Below are 23935 nucleotides of genomic sequence, written 5' to 3'. Positions count from 1 at the left end.
GTGGCTTTGGACAGGTCCTTGCCATTGACCTGGAAGAAGGTTGAGAAGTCGAGGGAGATGAATTAGCATTTTTTTATAAAAAAATACAAAATAATTGCGTCGATGCAAAACATGCAACCGGTTTGTTTTCCATTTGAACTGAAAGGATACTCATCACAGCAGACTGGTGTAATGCTATCACTGATGATTAAGACCTCACATGAAAACCGGGCCCACACAAACTTCCAGAAGCAGCGTAGCTCTGTTTGAGAACGACTCATTACTGCCTCGGCTTGTTTTACAGGGTCACAGTCAGACCAGGCAGAATAAGGGCTTAATTAGCTGCCGTCTCTTTTTAATTAATCAAGACCATTAGCCGAGGCTGCACGATGGAGCTCTCATTTAGCTAACTAATTTCTCAGCAGACGACAAATTTGACCTCTCATCAGAGACAGTGGATCGGGCGCGGCGCTTTAACCCCCGAAGATTAATTTGAGCAAAAGGCTGCGGCGTGTCGCGGAGAAGAGGCTAATTAAGCTTGGTCGAGGCACTTAAAGTTCTCTGTTTGTTGATGAAAGATGAGAGCGGGCCCTCTCAAGTTCCTGCTCTCAACAGAACGTATCGGCGGATCCAGAGAGACTTAAAATGAAATGAAGGAAACTTAAGTCAGCGCACACACATTGGTGATGTCCAGAATGTCTGGTTGTGTGCTCAGATTAAATCAAAGAATTTCCGCTCCGGCTCATCGTGTCACCAGGAGTTCACAAAGAAGCTACTGTGGGAACAAAAACCGCGGATGTGGAATCCTGAAGAAGTGGTGCCATAATGAATTTTATGAAGAGCAGCATCCATTGCATATTGCATTCTGGGTCATCCCACTGGCCCTTCGCTTTATCGGGATTTGCAAAGAGCTTCTGGTCCTCGTTCAGTCCCCACATCATACGGATGCTTTTGTTGGTTTGTGATTTGGGGATGTGTTGAGAGCTTTGATAGGATCTCAGCCTGCGGCTCTTCCCACTGCACAGGCTTCCCCCCTCCTGCCCCTCCACTGCACACATGCACAAACACGCACACACACACGTTCACATACACGCACGCTCACAGCCCTCTAGGAATAAATTTACTTTCTAGCAGGGTTGCTGGGCGTAGCGTTGCACGTAATGCATCTTTACCGTCACTCTTTTCCTCACTCCCTCTGACATTGAACATACGTGCAAGTACGCGTTTGAGGATTCATTTTCTGAAAAACATGTAGCTGGTTTGGTGCGCCTGCCTCTGGCTACGACTGTCTCATCTGAATTCATGTCGTAGTTCACAGACTTTAAGTGTGGTGCTGCACATCAAGAGCAGCAGCGATATTAAACCGCCTCCAGGGAACGAGCGCAGCATATATACAAAACCCGACATTGAACCAGACAATGTACATCTTAGAACATATTTGTAAAAAGGAGTGTGTGCGTTGGTGTGTGTGTGTGTGTGTGAGGGGAAGGAGAAGGAAGGCTGGAGAAAGTGGGAGCTTCACGCAGAAGTCAAAAGAGGGTATATGCGCCCACTAATAACCAGAGCAGATTAATGCTAATCTTGGGTCTGCAGTATAATTGGATCATCTCAGTGGACTCAAACTTCTATTCCTCCAACATCAAAACCTGGCCAAAAAAATGAATAGCTCATCTATTTGCAGTTTCGCTTGGAATAATTTGACACTGAGAAAAGCCAGTTCTCATATCACAGAATAATAATGTGGAAATCCTTAAAAAACAAAACCTTGAGACTTAAGACCGCCGGCCTCTGATGAGAAGAAGAAATTAAAAACTGGCCCAGACCGTGAGGTGAAACTCAACCAGGACAAATAGAATCACAATCTAAGAGAGACATCTTAATTCTTATTTGTTGTTGCTGCTGGTATCAGGAATGTGGCGTCCTAAAATCAAACTTGTCCGCACATCTTTTACACATCTTTGTTTCCCACAGCGAGCCACGATGTTGCACATCAGCTGAGGAATACAAGCGCCTTTGTGCTTTCTTCTCTCTGCGCGCAGGCTCCAACAGTCAAACCTGGTTGCCTGGAATCCCAGGGCTAGTCGAAGGCAGTGAACCAGAGACAAAGCCTTTAGCCCCCGTCTTGTTGAGCCCATGGCATTCTGCCTCAGCGCTCTCAATGGGGGGAGTCTCCTCCCAGCTTCAGAGGGGGTCCCGCGGCCCCCATTCACCGCGCTCACCTCTGACACGGAGCGGCCCTTTGCGGTACACTGAGAGAAAACACACAACACTCCCCCCGACACAATACACAATGCTTCACCACCGCTGAGCTCTCCCACAACGCTACGTTAACCCTGTGCTTTAACACAACTGCCGTTCAGCTGCTTGTGGCCAACAGAAGAGTCAAACAAACGTGACTTTAACAGTTTCACTATGAATACGTCCTCAAGTGTAGTGAAAAACCAGGTTTCCTACTTGAGCTGTTGTTCATGTGTACAAGGCATTGGTGACTGACAGGCCGAAATGACTCTGTCAACCTCTGCTGCATCCTCTGAGAGGCGTCTCTGTTAAATCCATTTTAATGACAAGAGGACAGTACTTAAGTGTCTGTTGTGTCGCTGACTGGGGAGGAATTTACACAGCTGTGGCTTTGGTTATTCACAGCCTATGTTCTTTAATTAAAATGTCACATTTGACCTCCGCAGCAACAGTGGACTAGGGGACCTGTGTCCCTGCCTGCGCACGCCCACTTGGTTGAGGCTCCTTCAGAGCAGTTCAGGATTTCAGATTTTCTCGACGCCTCATGTGATAGTTATGTCAGTCGTCAGCTCTCTGGGTAGTAATAAGGGGCAGCAGGGGTGAGCTGCGCTGCGAGGCCCTGGCGTGGTATCATCCCTGGAACGCAAATCGAGTAGGATTGAGATGTTGATCTTGAAGTCTATGTGTGTGCACGTGTGTGTGCATGTGTGTGTGTGTGTGTGTGTGTATAAAATGATTGCTAATCCTCTGCCAGAGATGCTTATCTACCAAGCGGTGGACTCACTCTCTTTCATTACCATCATTATATTACGGAAGATGGAAGATGCCTCAGGTTTTCAATGCATTATTTATAAATTTTTACTATCTATTCAGGTAGTCTCACTGAAACTGAGCTCTCATATTCATGAGAACCCTGGTAACAAAAAAAACTAGCACCCACAGATAATAGAAAACTGAATTTAGATGTTGAAGTTAATAAGAGCTGCCACTTCTGCCAGGCTTTCAAACTCTAAACACATTTCTACAGAATGGCTTATAGTGATTGTTATTGACTATAACTTATGTTTCTCTGATCTTTTTTTCATTTGCCATTACTTTAGAATTATTCTTTTTACTTTATCTACCAACTTTGATTTCAAATTTTGTTCTCTCTTTGTTGTCTTTGATTTGAAATGGCATTCCTTCTAGACTTGTTTTTATTTGTCCTCTTTGTGAAGCACTAATGGCTCTTTTGAAAGAGGCTATATAAATAAAACTATTATATGATTATGACAACTATGTCAGGCTTATTCATAGGATATGCAACCCTATTAAATGTGAAATTCTGCTCCAAAAAAATTATTTAAGTGGACAAAACCAGCAGAAAAAAGTGCCTGAGCCACCGTATCACTAACAAAACCCACAGTTCTAATAATTATCTTACAGAACAAGGCTTTGCGGAATATTAAGTCAATTAACAGCCTGTGTTGTGAAACATTAGTCTCTGATACGGCCATTCAGTCGCCACGTAATCCTTTAATAAAGAGGAGGACATCATTACAGAGCCAGTCTTTCTGTTCCTTGGGGAAACGCACCGAGGTGAACAGAGTGGAAACTCTGCCAGGCAAACCTTTGAGAGCTGTGTGGAGAGAACCCCGGGAACCTCACTCTACAGACAGACAGTTTGAAGAGCTTCCAGAGCCGGGGAACACTCGCCTCCACTTTCTGGTCGGATACACCTCTTAGACGAATTCTTCAAAGTCTTTGTATTTTGGAACAGAGACGAGGAGCTGACGTGGTGGAGAGCATGCAGACTTATTTTCGTGGGAGGCCTGTATAGTTTGAGAGGGAGTGTGAATGTGGTTCCTTCTTCTTTCAAAACATGGTTAATCCCTCTTTTATCTCACTTTGACCATTTTCAAAAGAAGGAAAGAAAACAGAGGGACCAGCCATTGAGAGCGTGAGGATATGCACGCTTTTAAGTGCCTCTTTAAACGTGCACACACTGTTCTTTTACCTGACTGGATGGGAATCTCTCCATGGTGTGGGTGTTAAAAACACAGCATTTTTTATTTACCTCAGCACGTGAGTTTACTGAGGATTACAGAACAAACGGCTAAAAAGGTAACACTTGCTGAAAGAGACCCCACTGTTAACTTTCACCTAATCTGATTTAAGCACGGGACGCTGTGTCCTCCAGACCTGATCAACCAAGAATCCAAATCACTTCCAACACACTCTGTGCTGCCTCTGTGTAATCTAATGATCCTGGCTGAAGGTGTGAAGTCAGCCCTTTAACATCGATGACCTCTGAAAGAAAACACATCAAATATAAAATAGATGAGATGATCTTCTGATGATACTTCAGAGTTTAAATTTGTGCTTTTTAATTGGAATCTCATCCATTTACCAATTAGCTACACCATTAATCCTTTTAGCAAGTAATCCCAGTTAACACATGGGCGAGGCGTCTAGCGCATGATGGACATGTCACTGGTCTATCACAGTAATTAAAAGATTCTAAATGAAAACTTGAGAAAATATGAGAGCACCACTGCACAGTAGAGCTGGACGGTGAAGACCCACTCTGTCTCTGTCTGAAAAAATAGACGCGCTTTTTAACACAAAAAATTCCCGATTATAATTTTCCAATCAAAGCGGCTGTCGTCATCACCCTCAAAACAACATGACTCATTGTGTGTTACAGATAAACAGTGAGAGCTCTCACAGAAGCTGATAATCTGTGGCATCTGAATCGACCTGACGGTTATCTGACCTGAGTGCAGCACCTGAGTGTCACGTGAAATAAAGGGCGGAGTTCAGAGGAGAGGTAATATCAGCAAATGAGCTGGAACCCCAGTTCATGTCATCAACTCCTGCTGAACCAGGCTTCTCCTCTTCGGAACCTCAGTAGCTCCACACACATAAACACACTCCTCAACCCACATGATAAACAAACCCAACACACATATTCCCTCTGATTGGCGAGAGAACGTTTAGCTCTATGTCAGGGATAAGCCTGATTGTTCAAGTTTTGTCCAGCAGCAATCAAAAGAGCTGCACAGAGATGGACTCCACTGGAAGCGGGCAATAGTCACACACAAATAAGTCAAATAATGACAACGCCACAACAAGTCCCTTGGAAGTCTCACATCCAGGGAGATCACAGCTCCCTCCATGCAGCTGACATCCACAGTTAAGCCTGAATCCTGCTGTTACTGATACATGACGCATGTGTGTCAAACACACACGTCTTCAAACGGATCCTTTTCACAGCTTGATATCCTCACAAGTTGGAGCTATTGAACAAGTGCTCGCAGCCCACATGGGCCGCGCATGTTTTATTCATGCACACGCGAGTAAAGCACTTACAAGGTGTGTGTAAGCTTATTTTATTATAAGCCAACTCCTAATCGTGTATTAGGTTAACGCAACAGCCTATTGATGCAAACTAAGAGCGGTGAACGGCTGGAAACGATTCAGGATGACGTCTTCCCCTGATTTCCTGATGCGTCCACACGAAGCTGAACTCGTCCTGTTCGTGTTTCCTCGTATAAAGATCAGAGCGCCTCGTCTCGGCGTTTCACCGTAAAACAACATCTGTGACTTCAATATAGGTCGGAGTTGTGCCGATTAGGATTTCTTTGTCCAGTGAGACTGTGATACAAATGTTATGATGTCTTTGTCATTATCTCCCACTGAGTTGTTAGGGCATGTTGTCCTGTCAATCACAGTTATGGTGTCACGTTGAAGCCTCATGGGATTTCATAAGCATGTCTGACACTGAGCCACCCGCTTGACATCTATACTGAGTGACTTCTGGAAGTGGTACGGGTGAGTGACTCCTGTCGTGGTATATGTCACTTTATATTGTACGCATATGCAGTATTTTGATGAAAATGAAATTGGTTTTGTCTGCTTTAGGCAAACTCAGTTAATTTGTCCTTGAAAATAGTTAAGGTACTTAAAATGTATAAGACTTGATTACAGAATTTCAATATGACGTCAAATAGTGGCAACATTTCAGCAGTTAAAGCGTAGAACTGCTGTGGTGTCCTCTGACAGCCAGTTGGAAAAAGTTGACCATGGGCTGAGTCAATGTTTCTCTTAATTAATTAATTTATATCATACAGTTTATCTCTCCTGAAAGGTTTCTCATTTTTCATATTACCCCAATATGTGTGATAATATACTCAAAGCTCATTGGCAGTTTGTTTTCGGACTATCTTCCTTAGTACAGTAATCCTCGCTGGGCAGATAAAGGATCTTGTTATGTCTCTGATGTGGCTGTGATCCCTCTCTGTCATTTACTGTGGACTAACATGAGAGCGCAGGCTCCCGGGAGGGCTCCCCTGTGGCAGCCCGCCACCTGCTCCAGTGTCTGACAGATGTGACGCCGGCAAACCACGGCTGGTCTTAGCCGTTATTAAAAACACACAGTGTCAGGCCCCCGGTGGCCACTGGTGATCCCTGCTTTGTCTCCGTACGCGGCCTGTGTCAGGCCTCATTACAGGAGCTGAGATGAGCAGGAGCTGCATCTCAGGAGTCCTCTTTCATTTTTGCTAAGTTCTTTTATGACAGGGTTGTCTAACAGTGGGATATGGGGGGAGGGCTGAGGAGATCTCTTGCACAAATATTTACATCTCATCTTTCTGTCTGCCTGGTCCAGAGGACGTCACACCGAAACCATCTGCCACTTCGCCAACTTGGCTTCCTGAGCTGAGGGTGACATCTTTGCGGCCTTCAATCACAAACATGCCTGATTAGGCAGTGGCACGATTAGAAAAAGTTTCAGAGTAAACATTTTTAAACTTCTTAAGCTTGGGAGTTGAAACAAATTTTGGATTGAGAATGTTGCTCTGCAGGAGACGGAGAGAGACGAATCGAAAGAGAACGACAGATATACAGAGAGCGAGAGAGAGCGAGAGAGAGCGAGAGACTGTTGTCCGATCAGTTCAGCGCGGATCAGAGCCTCAACAGTCGGCTTGTGTTGAGGCTCTAATTAAGCTCTGGCTCTCGTATGAGCCGCAGCACGGCGCCACAGCCATTACAGAGTACTTCTGGAGAGATTAAGAGCCCTAGGACTGTCAAACAGAGTTTCCAAGGCCTCTATCTTAAAGTCCCTGACAAAAGCAGCTGAGCTTACATCTCCACATGGTGCTTACCTTTAGCTTTGAAGCAAAGACCGAGGGGTTCACCGCTGTCAGAGGGGTCAAGTTTAAAAGGGAGCACCGAGGCCGGTGCAGCTCAGGCCTTAAATAATTACAGCGAGAAGGGAAAACACTTGTCTAAAACGCTGTGTTGGCTGCGTCTAATAAACCTAACAATGTTTGATCTCCAGTTTGGCTGTATTTGACTTTCAGTGGTGTAAACAAAAAAATGTCCTGTGAGTACGCAGATAGAAAAGCTTTTCTTCATCTAAAGCGACCGTTACCATGTGAGCAGACTGTTGCCAGTGATCCTGCCAGGACTGATAAAAAATGCCTCCAGGAATGTGCAATCTGTTGACTTTTATAAAACAGAGCAAAAGCATATTTTCATGCCTCCAACATGGGAGTTAGAGCTAAGGTGTTTAATGAACTGGAAAGATTTCAAGTGTTCATGGATTATTAAACCCTCAGAGAGATGAGGCGGAGAGTAGAGTGGGCGCTGTGCCGACATCAGTTAAGGAGAATTAGGACCTCCCCACAATCCTGCAGGAGGTACATGCTAAGGATGTGCTGACATAGATTTTGTGCATTATTGTCGACTGTGCAGCCACAGAAGATGAGTGTGTATAAGAGTCCAATCTTTCCCCCCAATTGTAACATGTTCACCACACTGTGTGGGACTCCTGACAATCGTTTTATGCAAGATAACAAGGCGCCAGGAATTGTGTTTGCACAAAGAAAAAAAACAAAACTCTCAGCAGCCGGCCATGACTGAATTTATCTGCTGGTGGAAGCACTGAATATCACATTGACTGTACCAGTAAGTAGAGCCAGTAAGGAGAGAGAGTGTATCTGTGTAATGTGACTCAGTCACATCCTGGATCCATGATCCATAATCTGCTGAATAAGGGCAGTGACAAAGCGGACACCAATACAACACATCTCTTCAATACGTCCCTATTTCTTATGAGTAATACACACACACACGCATATGTATGATGGTATTGCATGGTGAATGCAAGTTTAGCCAAAATAGTTTGAACTTGGTTATTATTAACCAGTGCTAGTAGTTGAAGTTAAAGCCTATGGGTGCACATTGTTGTAGGTCACATGTAATGATTAAACATACAGAGTGTTTCTGAGTGCAGGACCAGCTGCTCTCTCATGTGTAATGTGTCTGTGCTGCCTGAGATCGATCTTTGTGGATTAATTGGTTGAAGGACATGAAAAACTCACTGTTTCTCATAAATCAACATTAAATAGACAAAATACCAGACTGTCAGTCATTCAGTCACTGTGAATAGGTTAAAGAAATAATTAAATAGAGCCTGGACACTTTACCAGGTCAACCGATCAATTCACTATTTTTACAACCAAACCCGGCAAATAAAAATGTTCCAACCAGGTCTTGGTTGGGATGACAAATGTGTTCCATGATTCTTCCATGAGCACAACCATTACCGAGCTTTGACACAGGATCTCCATTAAGGCCGGTCCAGACCTCTGGAGTTTTTGTACAGGGCCAGCGGCATTTCCAAACGTCTTAATTTTGGGCTCTTGAAAACTTTTAAAAAGGTAACAACTGTGCTGCGTTAAAAACCAAAATTTCGGATGCATCCTTTCTCAACATTGGCAGAAGCAGTAGGCGGCCATTGGAAGATAAATACGGAAGTATAAGCGCAAAGACACATAAGATGACACTGTGACCGAGAGAGAAGGCAGAACAATGATGAGACAGCGATCTGCTAAACACCATGTTTTTGCTGTAGAGGTGGGTTGGGGGTGGAGGAGTGCAGGGATTTCTGACCCCAATGTTAGCACCCATAATCCATTTATTATGCCACTGCATAACAGCTATGTTGTCTGAGGTGAGCCAAAACCTTTCTCTCTTTTTCCTCTCGCATGAAAATCAAAGCCTAAGTATTTGCAGGCACAATGACAGACCCTGTTATCTCCCCCCAGACAGTAGTTTTTCTGGGGGAGAATAATGATCGAGATCCACAGAGAGCTTCATCATTACGTTCAGTTAAAGCCGCCACTCGCCACCCGGCACCCTGTGCAGCAAATGAGATGTAATTTGGTGTGACAGGAGGATAACATTTGGCCGGGGTCCATTATGGATGAAAAGATGGAGAATTCCTTTTCTTCCAAAATCACATTTGCGCGTATGACAGCGAGCAGTCCCGAAAGATGTGTCTGTCAGAGTCGTACACGCTCGCTGCCGTCTGACAGGTCGCTGTTTCCACTCATTAGACCAGACCAGCCCTTGAATCCAAACACTCAGATGAATGAAGCAGCGCTCCCGAGTGTGTCGTCTCAAATAAGGTTGACAAAGCGGAGCCTGAGGGAGCAGAGAATGGCAACATGCCACAGAGGGTTTGTTCTGGGGCACCCCATGACACTCAGAGCAAACGACGCACCATACAACATATTCTCCACTGAAGGAATACACAACAATTTAGTCAGTTCAAACTTTAACCTGACTTCAATATGAGACGTTTCTCTTGGTGTTAGAGTCCACAGTGACTGAGCTGCAGAAGGTGGGTTCATGTGAGTTTATCTGAGGGCAGAGAGGATCCAGAAAGAGGTGGAGGATGGTACATTGCTTTGAAACAATTTCCAAAGTCTGGGGAAAAGGGCAATTTGGTCATTTTCTATATGAATCCATCAACAAAACATAACTTTTTTAATTTTTCAGCGTAAGGACTGTAGTTACCAATGATAAGTTTTCATTATTTATCAACCCTCAATTAGTTTTTAAATTAGAAAGTTGTGAAAAATGCCTGTCGAGGTCCAAACCGATGTGTCAAGGTTGATATTTTGGAAAATTCAGAAACATTCTGATATAAAAACTGAGAAAGTCGTCAAATCACCATCGCCAATTTTGAAGAGCCAAATAATCAATAAATAGTTTCAGCACTAATCAGTCTGAAGCCTTGTTTTAAAGAAACTTGAAAAACTGTAAAATCAATGAATGACAAAAAGTTGTCCTGCACTCTCACGTGAAAACTTTACACATGTTAATGGTGTGCCTCTAACATGTCGCTCTATTGTCTTTGGTGGAGGAAAACTAAAAAAAGCAAAACAGTCAGAGGAGCGTTAAACATAAACTTTGGTGGAAAACCAAACCGGGGTTAAAGCTCGAAAAGCCCCAAGTCAGCATTCAGCTGACAATGAGGAGGTGGGCAGTGATCGGCGCACACACTAGCAGACGCATTCAGAGAGCTGTCACCTCTTCATCACCCCCCTCCTTTAAGCTACAGCGCACCACCTCTCCCTGACCCCTGCGGCCAGAGTTCACCCTGCTCAGCTGCGGGAGCTCCACGCAAAGCAACTTTATTTAACGCTTCTAACAACCAGCCATGGAAAGACCCCCCCCCCCCCCCAGTAGAGCAAACTCACAGCTACAAGTAAACAAGTCGGACAACACCATAAACTACATCACCATTCTAAGAGAGAGACGAAGAAGCACAGTTAAACAACTAAAAGTGAGTTAGTGAATAAAATAAAAAACTGCTACATGAGGCTTGGTCACAGTACCTGGCAGACTTCATAGAGTAGTTTGTACTGCTCCTGAGGCTTCTGCAGGGTACAGAGGCTGCATCCCATGGTGGAGGAGATCACACCATCCAGGATCCCCCCTGCAGCCACTCCAGGCAGGATGGGAGAAAGAGAGGGAGAGACGGAGGGAGAGAGAGAGGGAGCGAGATACTTTTTCCTCTCCTCTCTGAAATGCCTCCGTCTGTCAGCTCCGTGTCTTTTCCTCCACTGCCACACAGCGACTCAGGCTGACAGGACTGACTTCCCCCAGCTTGTGGCTCTATCTCTGCGCTCAGCCTTCTCTCTCTCTCTCTCTCTCTCTCTCTCTCTCTTTCTCTCCCTCGCTCTCTCTCTCTGTCACACACAAATGCTAAGCCCCCCCACCCCTCCTCACCTCGCACGCACCCTCCCTCTTGGTCATTCTCCAGCCTTCTGCTGAGCTCACCGAGGCTGGTGCTGGGGCTCAGCTAAGTAAACCCCCTCCCGTTTATTAAGCATCCTCTCGTTGATCATTCATCGAGGTGGGTGCTGACGTCATGCAATGTAAAGTCTAGTTAATTAATAGGCATCATTAGATCTATAGGAACAAGCTGAGGGATGGAGGGGCTTCTCCTTTCATGACAGCATGTCTTCTCTTGAGGGGCCCTGGAAGCTTGTTTGTTAACAGCTCCACACTTTTAAATTTTAAATCCAGCTGCATATGCACCAGTTCAACATGCAGGCATTTATCCGTGACAGTTGATAAAGGCGCTAATTATTTGGGATTTACGCGTCTTAATATGTACCATGGCTGAGTTGGAGCGTATCCTTTCTGTGCCCCAGTTAAATTCAGCACTTTGTGACCTCTGGTAAACTAATCCAGCAGAAAGAGACGCCGAGCATCCTTTCCTTGTGTATCTCTCTCCCCACATCCACAGGCAGCACAAACAAATAAGGCAGATAAATATTTATGCTGTCCCTCCCCGAGTGCAGCCGCACAAACTTTACCCAGCGGAGCATCCCGTGCATGTCGACAACATAGAACGGTTCTCTCAGTCCTTCATGGAGTCTGCAGCACTGTGTGCAGACAAAGGATACGGCTCCATATCTCTTGAGTGTTTGTTCTGGTGCCACACAGCCAACTGTGAGAGCTGGTTACAATCTGCGGGTTTGTAGAGGACAGAGATAATAATACTATAGAAAAGTTTCCACTTGCAGACAACGTGATGAAGTGTCACAGCAGCCTGAGTGCATGAATTCACCATATGATGCTTCCACTCCTGATTTAATAGATTTGCTACAGTGTCATCCATACGGCAAAATACCTGGATACTAGATTTCATGGCAGCATGGGGGGGGGGGGGGGGGGCGATAGTGGTATTACCTCCCGCCAGATGTGTCCACTGATCCCTATCTATCAGCACCTCCACACCTTCAGCACTTCTCCAAATAATTAGCAAGGCTCAAAGGTTTCCAGTCAAATAAATGTCAGGGAAATTTTATGTAAATATTTTCAAATGCCACAGAAAACAAAATATGACATCTGAGCAAAGGTCAAATATTAGAAAAAACAAACAAGTCATCTAAATTTTGCCATATTTTATAAAGGAGACACTCTTAGTATCTACCTACTAATCCCACAGATATCTGTTTGTCTGTATGCAGATGACGTATCCTGTGAAACATCTTATTGGCTACACACTAGGCAAGTGTGTTGTAAAGTGTGGTGTCACATTTGGTCAGTTTGAATGAGGAAAACAGCACCTTGCAGCCTGTGGAGGCTAAGCACGTCTTCTTCTTCATCCTTGGATAAACTACAGCAGCAGTCTTCAACTAGCAGTCATTTTGAAAAGTTCTGAACTCTGGTCTGAAGATTGGGAACAGACCACTGAAAAAGCCTACATGCAATGTATGGAAACAAATCACAGCACTTAATTAAATCATTCAGACTTACATCAAAACCTCACACAGGAGCAGTACTAAAGCCAATTCTGTTTAATTTTATGGAAAGCATTGACGACAAAATATTCATGATAAACCAGCTAGGATGAACACAAAGTTTTAGAACATCACTCTGCACCAAAAAGCTCTACACACAGTGCCCAGCACACAACAATAAAGTGACAATATATTGTAGAACTGTTTGAGGAGGACTCACTGATCAGTGTTAAGAATAGGCAGTGCCACAGTTTCGTTAAAAGCACATTGCCTAAAACTCCTGCTTCAAGCAGAAGTTTGTTAGGATGTCATCAGAATCTACCATTGCTAATCCCTAAGTTTATTTCACATACATACACTCGGGATAGGAATTCTGCAAATGAGATTTCACTCCGCCTTTTACATCATTTAATCTATGCTTGTCCTCTGTCCAACTGTTATGAACCAAGAGTTAATGTCTGTCTAAAAATAATTTCTCCTCCTTTTTCCAACAACCTATAGAATCCTACAGGAAGATAATAAAAAATTAAATTAAGATCCCCAAGGCAGAAGAAGTGATGGTGACAAAAAGTAGCCTCGGGCAAAGCTGCAAAGGTATCAGTGCGAATGCAACAATCATTCATAATCACTGCAGGCTTTGCTTGTCTGGGTTTTTAGGCTTAGACTTTCATCCACTGTAGCGTGGAAACTAATTCTACGCTCACATTAGTCCAACTGTTGTGCCGGGGGCAGTGATCAGTGGAGGGTTTTTAGCCGGCGCTCTTGCCCGGCTAATCTTTCTTTCACACTGAGATTATCCCATTCACTAAGTCAAAACGGAGACAGCCCTCAGATACGAACAGCTGCACTAAAGGTTATGGCAGCTATGGCAGAAAAAAAGAGGAACGTGTGTTGGGTTAATGAATAATTGGCAGCAGCAGAACATGGAGCTCAGAAGTCAGACTGGAGGAGCTACAAACTGTCTGTCATTGTGATCGCAGATTTAATTTTGCCGCTGCTGATTAAATTTCTTGCTCTCTTTCTGTCATACTCTCTTTCTTTCTCCTCTGTCCCATGTGGTATGGTTTGATCTCTGGGTTCAGCAGAGACACACACACGGTTTAGCATTTATTCATTACTGGTCCACACAGAGGTTCCAGTCTCAGCGGGAGCAAGACCAAACAATAATAATGTCATGCGGTTTGTGATAATAAACATCAGCATTTTCTTTTAATAGAGACTGGAGAGCTAGAGGTTACCACATCCACTCCCAATTACCAATGTGGGGCTCGGGTCCTGTGCATTTGATCCATGCTTGGTTGGATCATTCATATTCATAGCGCCTGCATGGTGTTGTGTCTGCGTCCCATTGGGCCCAGTTTAAGAGTCATGGTTTTAACTAGAGCCACAGTGGGATCAGGTGGCGATTGCCGTGGCGTACATCGTTTCTGTGTGGTTTATAACTCCCCAACACATCGTCTACTTTGTCTCTGAGCTCGTCGTGCTCAGAGACAAAGCTTACACAGTTAGAGCCTGTGCTGCGAGGTGTAACTGTTGTTTATACCTCATTAATTGTTAACATCAAAATACATAGTAAAATCTAATTATCTGACGTTACTCAAAATATTTGTCACAACTAGTTACAGAAGAATATTCAAGTATAATCTGCATGTCTTTGGATTGTGGGAGAAACCCAGAGAAAAACCCAAGCAATGATGGAGACAACAAGCAAACTCCGAACAAAAAGACCTCGGCCAGACCCCAATTCAAAGATGGACATTTTTGCTGTGGGGTGACAGTGCTGACAACCACACCACCATGCCATCCTAACCTTTTCTCTGCAATAATATTTATATTGATAATAATCCATTTGTTTCATTGAGGCTTGTAGGCAAACACCACCATCACAATTTCCCAGAGTACAATTCTAAACAGCTTTTTTTGTCGGAACAATGATCCAAACCCCCTTAAAAAATCCATCTATTGAGGAAAACAGAGCAAAGAACCAAATCATCACTTTAAAGAAGCTGAAACCCAAAACTACTTGGACATCCATCATTGCTAAATGGCTTAAATGACTGAATGAATACTGGTAGCTTAACATTTTTAGAAATAAGCTTTTCAAATAAGATTCATCACACTAACCTGTCTGTGTACTATATGACACATGGGGCAAGCAGCCAGAAACTGAGCATTAAGATTGAGGAGAGGGGAACACAGCACACCAAACTCTGTCATATAACAAACAGCGTCACATTATGTCATTTGTTTAATCACACAAATATAAAATGCATTAACACAAGAATTAGTAGTTTCATGTGTGATATGTGCTGGGCCATTTCTTAGCTAGGACCAGATGACCAACCAGTGGAGTAACTCGTATAGAAGTGATGTTTTGGGGTATTTGCATAGATTATTAGGATATTAAGAGTTACAGTATGTGATCAAGGACTAACTGCAGAGACTTGACCCTTTACTGTCCTCAGTTCATATGATGGCATTGCTCCAGACCCAGTGAAATGAATACGACCACACTTCAGCCTGCCATGTGGCAAAATGCTAAGCTATTTATCTCCACATCGTGGGAAGCCAGATCCCGGCGATCGGAGCAGGGCGAGGATTTAAGAGAGCAGGTCTTAAGAGGGTGTGGAGACCAAGTCTGCAGAAGGTGACGACGTGGCAACATGTGAAGAAACAGGACACTGATGGCTGAGTGATAACACAGGGAAAAAGCATGATGTCCGGGTCCGGTCACACGACTCTAATGCGGCGTCCAGACGGCAGGATGAGGGATAAAACAGGGGGAGGAAGGGTGGAAGATGTGGAGCGATAGAGGTACGGGGGGGACTGAATTGGCTACATATTGTGAATCCATGAGGGAGAATGTCATGGTGTGGCCTGTCTGTTGTTTGGAGTGTGATTGGTTTCTGCAGCAGCAGGGGGAATTAACGTCGCCTCACATCATGTTACATTAAGTATAAAAAAAAAACCACTGCTGTCTAGTGTTCAGAGGTTTGAAAGGCCTTTACAAGGACGGAAATAGGCTAGTAGCATTGTTCACTATTGCAACGATTATATGAGTTGCAATGAATACTTATTTCCTGTCTTCTTCAGCTAACCTCCTGGTCACAACCAAATTGACACCAATTATTATGAGGGTAGCTGACAGCTTAGCTGGGGCTCCATCTGATTGGCTAAATGGTTGTGAATGCATGACCTGTACGTTGAGGGCTCCATAAAATAAGTGATAGGTTTGTTTGTGTTCTACTAGTAAAGGTTTAACACTGCTACTAGTGTAGTTGTTGTCAACTAGAGTAAAACATTCACATCTAACTGGGTCCACTCTGTGTGGGTTAGTGTGTGTGAGAGTGTGTGTGTGTGTTAGAGAGGCTGCAGCCCAACATGGGGTAAACAACGTTCAGCATATATTCTTGTCCAGTTCATTTGGCTCAAGTGTTCAAGTAAACAATTTGTTTCTAATTAATCGTGTTTCAGGCAGCTTTTTCACATGTTTATTGCACAGGTTCGTTTCCCAGTGACGATTAAATAAAATGTATCATTCAGCCGAGTCCACTGATTAACATAAACAGGAGGATGCTTGGAATTTCTGTTTATACAATATGAAGGAATGGACAGGCTACTCATTAGATAGGTAAACAAAGGAGACCATTTTCTTTTAAGGCAGCATTTATGAAGTGGTGATGAAGGTCTTGAAGTTCAAATATCCTGGATAGGATGCTTTTGCTTCACTTTCGGGAGCTTGATAAGCCAAATAGCACAAATTAAACCAATTAAAATGTTTACGGTGCCCTGTGTAGTAAACTGAGTGTGTCCTTGTGTTCCACCAAATGGGTAAAATGCTTTTTCTCTGTCATACATTTGTTTTAAATACAGATTTAAAACTAAAAAGGAGTCTTCTCTCTCGCAGTCTTGCACATTACCACCGCTTGTCATCAGTGATATAATGTGAATCGAAAGTTAAACAACATGGCTCCAGAGCACCACTAGAAGTTAAAAACTCCACAGGCTGCCTGTGCAGTCATTAAAGAAGCATTCATGCAGTAATCCATCATGTCTGCCTTCATTAGTGAGAAGTAGTTCTGCTCTACTCATCTGAATGTGAACAGCCTGTTTAAGTTAACATGTTCCACACATGTGCAGTTGTAGTGCTTGTAGAAGGTTGGGCTGACGCCACAGACGAAGTGTCCGGTACATTAACTTACTGCAAAGCTTCATTCAAAAGCATTTTTGTTAATATTGAAATGGCTAAATGTCCATGACTATGTTAAGGATAATCATTTATTTTTATTTCTACACACGCTTTGGGATTTCACACACTGTTAAGAACACAACTCGATTGTAAGTGAACAGCTCACGAGTGAAGAGGAGCGGCACAAGCGAGCGAGCGCTAACACAAGGGAAGTTAAAAAGATGGTGTTAAAAGAAAGACAGGCGAGACAGGAAAACACACAGGACCCGCAAAAGACGGAACAGGACAGAAACAGAGACTAAATGTGTGGAGGAGTTTAATGAGTCTCCGGTTCCTCTCAAGTGTACCGCTGGGACCCGAGGATCAGTGTGTATGTGGATGTGTGAGTGTGTGTATCCACCTCTGTAACACTGGGCTGTGCATAATTTATCAGACAGCTGTCAGCTTTGTACTCCTACTTACTGTGTGAGCCAGATCCTGAGCCAACAGAGGCTCCAGCCAGCAGGAATGACAACCACCAAAACAGTTTAATTGGAGACTCAAGCCACTAATAATGCCATCACTATCACTTCAGTTTAATTACTTAACTATGAGGCGATGTTTAACAAGACTGATATGCTAAGACGCTGTGATAAACATCCAGTTTGAAACTGGATGTTTTGGGACATAATTTATCTTCTTTTGTTAACAGAAGATGCAAATCGCTCCCCCCCCCCCCCCCCCCCCCAAGTTTCCTGAGGTTGTTTTCCATTATCAACCTCCTGGAAGTTAAATGCACATAATTCTTGCTTTGTGCTGTTTGAAATCACCTTCATTTTTTAGGAGTTTAGTAAAAGAACAGTTTGGGCATTTTGGTGAAGTTTTTGCTGTAGTTTATCATGACACCAGAAACCAACAAACAAAAAGATCAGTTTTTGTATGTGATTACAGAGTAGCACCTCTTTCGAATTTTGTTCAAGTTCTCGTAGAACAAAACACACATAACTAACCAAAGAGAACAGGCTACAGCTTTGTGGCTTGGTAAATGAGCCAGTATCCGTGCCAAGTGAATACAGGCAGGATGGATTAAGTATAAATGAATTAGTCTTGGTGAAGACACACTAGCTCTTTCAATCATTCGCTTGGCTCGGTCCCCGGCTGACTGCCCTGAAACCTACCACCACCTATGAGACATCTGTATTTCGCTCCATAACAGGGCTAGAAGAATTATCACCCAACCTTTGCTATAAAAACCTCTTCAGCACTGTGTGAGCGTGAGGTATAATAAAATACTATTTACAGCTAATTACCCAAATGCCACGACATTCTTGCAGAAGGTAACTCACGGCGCTTGTCAACACAGTTATTAGGTGGGATATTAAAAAGGAGTCCATATCTCATCCCCTCTCCTGGACCTGAGAGCAGGGCTCAATGATGTGACTGAACTCTCTGTCTCCGCACAGGGCTCTGCCAATTCAGGGGTCCACACAGAGTTGCTGTCACCAGCTTATTCCCTGTGCCTTCATCACTTCAAGCTGCTGTAGCATGTTGGCGGCCACAGTCACCAGCGGAAGCCTCAAGCCACACTGGGCGAGGAAGACCATGTGCATGGCTCTGGCTCTGGACCGAAACTGTCAGAGAATATCAGATAACTTGGACAAAGGGTGTGAGCAAGCATGGAGCTGACAGCCATTCATTATTTAGATAATTTACAGTATAAGGAGTATATTCGTCAGTTTGGAGTTGAACGTATGACACCTATCAGCTGTCAATCAGAAGGCAGAGCAGGTCATTTATTAACTGCATGGTTGGTGTTTCAATTCTGTCCACATGTCAAAGTGTCCTTGAACAAGACAGTGAACTCCAATTGCAGCCCAAGGATGGTCCTGTACCTTGCACTACAGCTTTTAGCCACTGACGTGTGAGAATGGGTGAATGAGAGGAAGTGCTTTGGATAAATGCTTCATAAATTCAATCAGTTTACTTTAGCAGGGGTTCAAAATTGACCAGGAGGATTTCCCTTGTGCAAATAATTCTGGGGTGGACATCTGTCTGGAAGAGATTGGAGGGTCAGAGCTGGTGTTACACATGGAGGAATGTCCGATACAGAGGTTAGCCGCTGATGCAACACACATACGTGACACCGGGTGCCTTCACACAATATGGAACATAGTTATCCATCCTTCTGGACCACTACGACACAACTTGAGCAAAGTAAACCAAGGGAAGTACGGCCAGGCCAATCACACAAGAGGGTACCAGACAACAACTTTGGTCACAAACCTTGCAACAGTACATGGCATGGATGACACAGAGCACAGTCGAATCAGTCATTTGCTGCCAGGGAAGCGTGAACTACATAATTTAAACTTGCAACATGTAGGGCCAGGCTCTTAAGCTGAAAGGTGGTGATGGCAGTTTATACCCAAGTTATCTTTAAGAGTTCCACATCTTTTTTTTTTTTATATATAATGAGGCAATTAGTCTGAAAATCAGCATCTGCCTCTCTTGAAAAGAAATGTCAATACAAAATTTGTTGGACACAGCCCCCCCTCGAACTCTGCAATATCCACTGGAACTGTACACTTTTAGGTCTTACAGCTGAGTTCCCTCTGAATGACACCGTCTCATATGCTAATGGTAACTTTGCTCTATCAATCACGAATAACAGCACAGGTTGGCAACCAGAAGAACCTGAAAGACTTCCTGAGTAGGGCTGAGATCTAAAGGTTCCATAGCAAGGGAAATGACTGGAAATAGAACTAAGAGCAGACCCCTTGACAATGTCTACATGCTACAGTACATTAGGTTCAGTTCCTGTGGTGGGGAAGCGGAAACACGTCAACCTGTTTGAGTGAAAGGTTCCTTAGAGTGAGTTATAGCCAAAGATCTATGTTCAGGCCTCAATCTCATTACATTACAGTGCTCTTCCAAATGAAAACCTTTGAGGTCATTGGGAGGTAAGTGACTGACATGTTGGTTGACATCACTCAAACGTCTCAATACCCAGACGGATGACCGTGTTTAACTGCCAAGAGTCAGCTGTGACTCATTCCTACCTTTAGCACTACACAGGATTTTTGATGAAATTGCTGGAGATGCTAACTGGATTCCTCGATCAGTCAGTAAATCTCTCTACCAGGTGACCTCCAGCCCTTTAGCCCGGGTAAGGCAGTGACATCAGGGCAGTAGAGGCCGATTCACTGCCTCCCTGTTCTAATTTTTGCTGAGTCTGTGAACAATTTCAAAGCAACATGCCCACTGCTCTTCACATGTGTCAGGCTCTAGCGGCTGCCAGATGACCCATATTCTAAACGTCACTTACCACTTCACAGTTGACAGTTACCACTTCATAAGTAGCTGAATAACTATACACCAAAGCAAGATGTTAGAGCTTTGAGCCATTTCACAGTCCTTTATGTTCTGTGTTCAAAGAAAAATGGTCGCGCCTTTTAAATACTGAATATATTCCTATCCCAAGGAAAACACACCAACTTTGATCCAAATATTAAATGTCTGCAATATTAATGTAATAGCAGGCGTCATTGTTGTTTGGGTACCCACTGCCTCTTAACCATTGTAGGACATTTAAGAGGTGTGAAATGGAAAGGTTGTACTTCGAGTATCATCATTACCAAGAAATCCCAGAGGACACCTGAGACAATCTGGTTTGATGATGAAGGCTGACCTTTTGGATTAAAACGAAATACAAGATTTGTCACTCAGAAACAGGTTTTAAAATAAACAAATTAAGCTCTGATATGGTGAATTAAGCTCATCTGTCCTCGCTTTTTATCTTCCAAGGTTAAAGTATACTATATCCAGAGCTCTGTTTTTGGAACCAGTAAATACATAAACCTGATTGTTGCTGCCCTGCTGTTATTGTACGTTGAGACAGTTTCGAAATAATGGAAAATTCAGGTGAATTCCAACTCAAGTCGGAAAAAGTGCAACATTGAAAGTCGGCAAAAGGATTTGCTGCACCCAATTTGCTGACGGCATTACATATAAACCAATTAACATAAATTTGCTATTGCACAGAATTATATAGAAGCTTGTTATGTGGACGTGTCCTATGTTTCGCTTTGTCACTTGCAAACTGCATATCTATCACAAGAGCCTAACACCATCACTTTAATACTGACATTTTTATGATTAACATGCACTTGTTTTAAATTATGCCTGTCACTCTTGATCCTTGTTCTTTGCTCAAGCGAGAGGTCAAGGTGTTGTTTAAACACCCATAAAACATAAATACAACACATTTTATTGATACCCTAAATGTTTTTTTTTAACCTATTCTGGCTTTAGAAGTCTCCACATGCTAATATCCGAGGAGCCTGAAGATGCAAATTTAGCCTTATCCAGAAATGGAAGACACACACGTATACTAAATAAAAATTAGGGTATCAATGTCATTATGAGAATTCAATTATAATGAAATCCCCCAAAAGACACGCAAAGAAATGTGGTGATAGTCAGTCGTGTAGGGATTTTCCAATTGAAACTTTGCTGTGTGGACGTTTGTGCAGATTAAAACAGTGCGGGGATCTGCCCGAGGACTAACTGCTGCTGGAAGGCACCGGGCACCCAGGGTCCAGGTGTGTCCCATCTCGATGATCGAGATCCTCATTGGTCTTCGGCCCTGGAGACACGAACCACGGCAACAGCAGAGTGAACCAGGCCGGAGGGGCTGTCACGTCGACACAGGAGCACTTTGTTTTCCAGAGTTTTGAATGTTTTAAATCACTCATTATGCAATCATTCATGGGTCGTCTATAATGGATTTGATTTTGCCAACAAACTCAAAAGGCTTCCCATGACACATCTGCTCTCGACAATACAAACCAGGTTTGCCCACAGCTAATTTAATTATCAACTCCCAGGAAATCCATGTGTGTACAATGGCCTGTTTCTTCAGTACTGATCCAATGATGACTCAAAACAGAGAGGCTTTTAACGAAGCAACTCTGATACCATTAGCCTGAGAGGAAATTAATTGGTGACATGTGTCAATAAATGTACCGCAGTGGTTGTGCAAAGTGGTGCAAATAGAATTATGTAGGGTGCCAATGGGTTATTATGCAAGTGTCCTTTCACTATACAAAGCCCGCAAAAAGTAATGAATAAAATGGAAATGTGAATAGCAACTGTAAAAAAAAAGATTTCCCTATTTTTTTGTCTTTTACCAAACAACTTGGTGAATCATAATGAAGCCTGTTTTTAGCCTGCACATCTTTTCAAATGAAAAACATAACATGCCACAATTATAGACACAGACGGCTGCCACGACAATTGGATAATGCTGATGTCAATATGAGGCAGTAGTTGAAGACATGTCATGTCCGATTCAGTCGGTGCGGGGGCTCAGTGTATTTCCCATCAAAGTGGGAATTGGAAAATGGTAGGTTTCTGCTTTGATGCTCTGAGCATCATTAACCCAAATATAATTTCTCTGGCACTATTTCAACCAACACATCTTCAGAAGGAGAGTGTTTGATTGAAAATAACAAGAACTGTAAAATTCAGCCGTCTGCCTACACACACACACACACACACACACACACACACACACACACACACACACACACACACACACACACACACACACACACACACACACACACACACACACACACACACACACACACACACACACACACACACACACACACACACACACACACACACACACACACACACACACACACACACACTTCTCTCGCCTTACACCCTATTCCCTTCTAAATGGAGGAGAAAAATGCGAGTGTGCTTTTACGGAACCCAAGCCTGTAATTTCCATCTAGTTCCAACTTAATTTGCCTTGAAGTAACCTGCAAATGCAGCCTTTACAGAGCACAGTGCTGTAGTGCTGAGAGGACCTTGTGCATTAAGAGAGAGAGGCTGAGAGGGAACCTTCATCTATTTCAAGAAAAGGCGAGGGGAGAGAGGAACAAAAGAGCAGAGGGCAAACGGATGCTGGATGGAGGGAGCAGGGAGTGAGTGTGGATATACAGAGAGAAAGGAGAGAAGGAGATATGGCTGTGTTTTAATGAGGAGAAGCGCGGGGGGATGTTTTGATCTTTGACCTCTCAGATCCTTCGGTGTGGGTGACAGGACTGAGTTGAGACAGGGGATTAAGGTAATCAAGGGCAGTAATGAGAACAGGGCGCACATTCATCAGCCGGGGCACTCCCCCCGAAAGCAACTATTCTACACTATACACCTCCTCAACCCCCTCACACACACACACAAACGTGTTCATGAACATACACATCATCTTCGCCTGTGGTGGTTTCCTTCACTATGACAGAAGGGGGCCACAGCAGACAGATATAGGTGTTTGGAGCAGTGCCCCGGGATCATCCCAACCCCAGTTAATAGAATACCTAGCCTTTGTCCCACTTTACAAGGAGGTGTGTCTAATAGCTGGTTCAGACAACACTTCACTGTGAGTTGACAGGACTGAGTTATCAGGAAGTTGATAGGTGAGATACAGAACATCAGCTGCTAGCCGGACATTTGTTCTTTCCAGCTCTTGAAATATGAGGAGTTGTTGCTATTTTTACTTATTTATAACATCCAATAATTCATATTTTACAGTAAGTTGGACGAAACTAACAACTTGGAGTTTTTGTACTTTCATTTTTAGTTTATACGTTGATCCATCATTGACACCAGAGGTGGTAAAATGGACTTCGCTGTCATAACATAATGGTCAAATTGAGTTTTTATGATTCGTAAAAATACAGAAAGTTTGCATTTACAAATTTTATGTTTAATATATTATTTCATATTATATACATATATATGCTATGTAAACAAAAGTTTGGAATGGTGACTACCTTTGCCAAAATTGTGCGATAAGCTATAAGGACAGGAATGAATGATACCCAATACAATGTTGGAAAATCCTGAAAGCACTGTTATGGCAAGTTGTTGGAAACTGGAAAACCATCTTTGT

General features: G+C 43.4%; 1 protein-coding gene across 3 annotated transcripts in view; it reads right to left on the bottom strand.

The window, feature by feature from the left end:
- Nucleotides 1-23935, bottom strand: part of pdzrn3b (PDZ domain containing RING finger 3b) — a 94541-nt gene that overhangs the window by 8358 nt on the left and 62248 nt on the right. For 2 of the 3 annotated variants that reach the window (XM_062395037.1, XM_062395046.1), the window contains one exon: nt 1-29. This exon is cut by the window's left edge and continues 225 nt beyond it. In XM_062395037.1, coding sequence (XP_062251021.1) covers nt 1-29 — 29 coding nt within the window. Of the gene's footprint in view, nt 30-10886; nt 11069-23935 lie in introns of those variants that run through there. The other variant, XM_062395056.1, reaches the window with a different exon arrangement.

The sequence above is a fragment of the Platichthys flesus genome, chromosome 2 (genome assembly GCF_949316205.1).
Source record: "Platichthys flesus chromosome 2, fPlaFle2.1, whole genome shotgun sequence".
Lineage (NCBI taxonomy): Eukaryota > Metazoa > Chordata > Actinopteri > Pleuronectiformes > Pleuronectidae > Platichthys > Platichthys flesus.
Note: the sequence above shows the minus strand (reverse complement) of the source record. Positions and strands in the feature narration are given on the sequence as shown.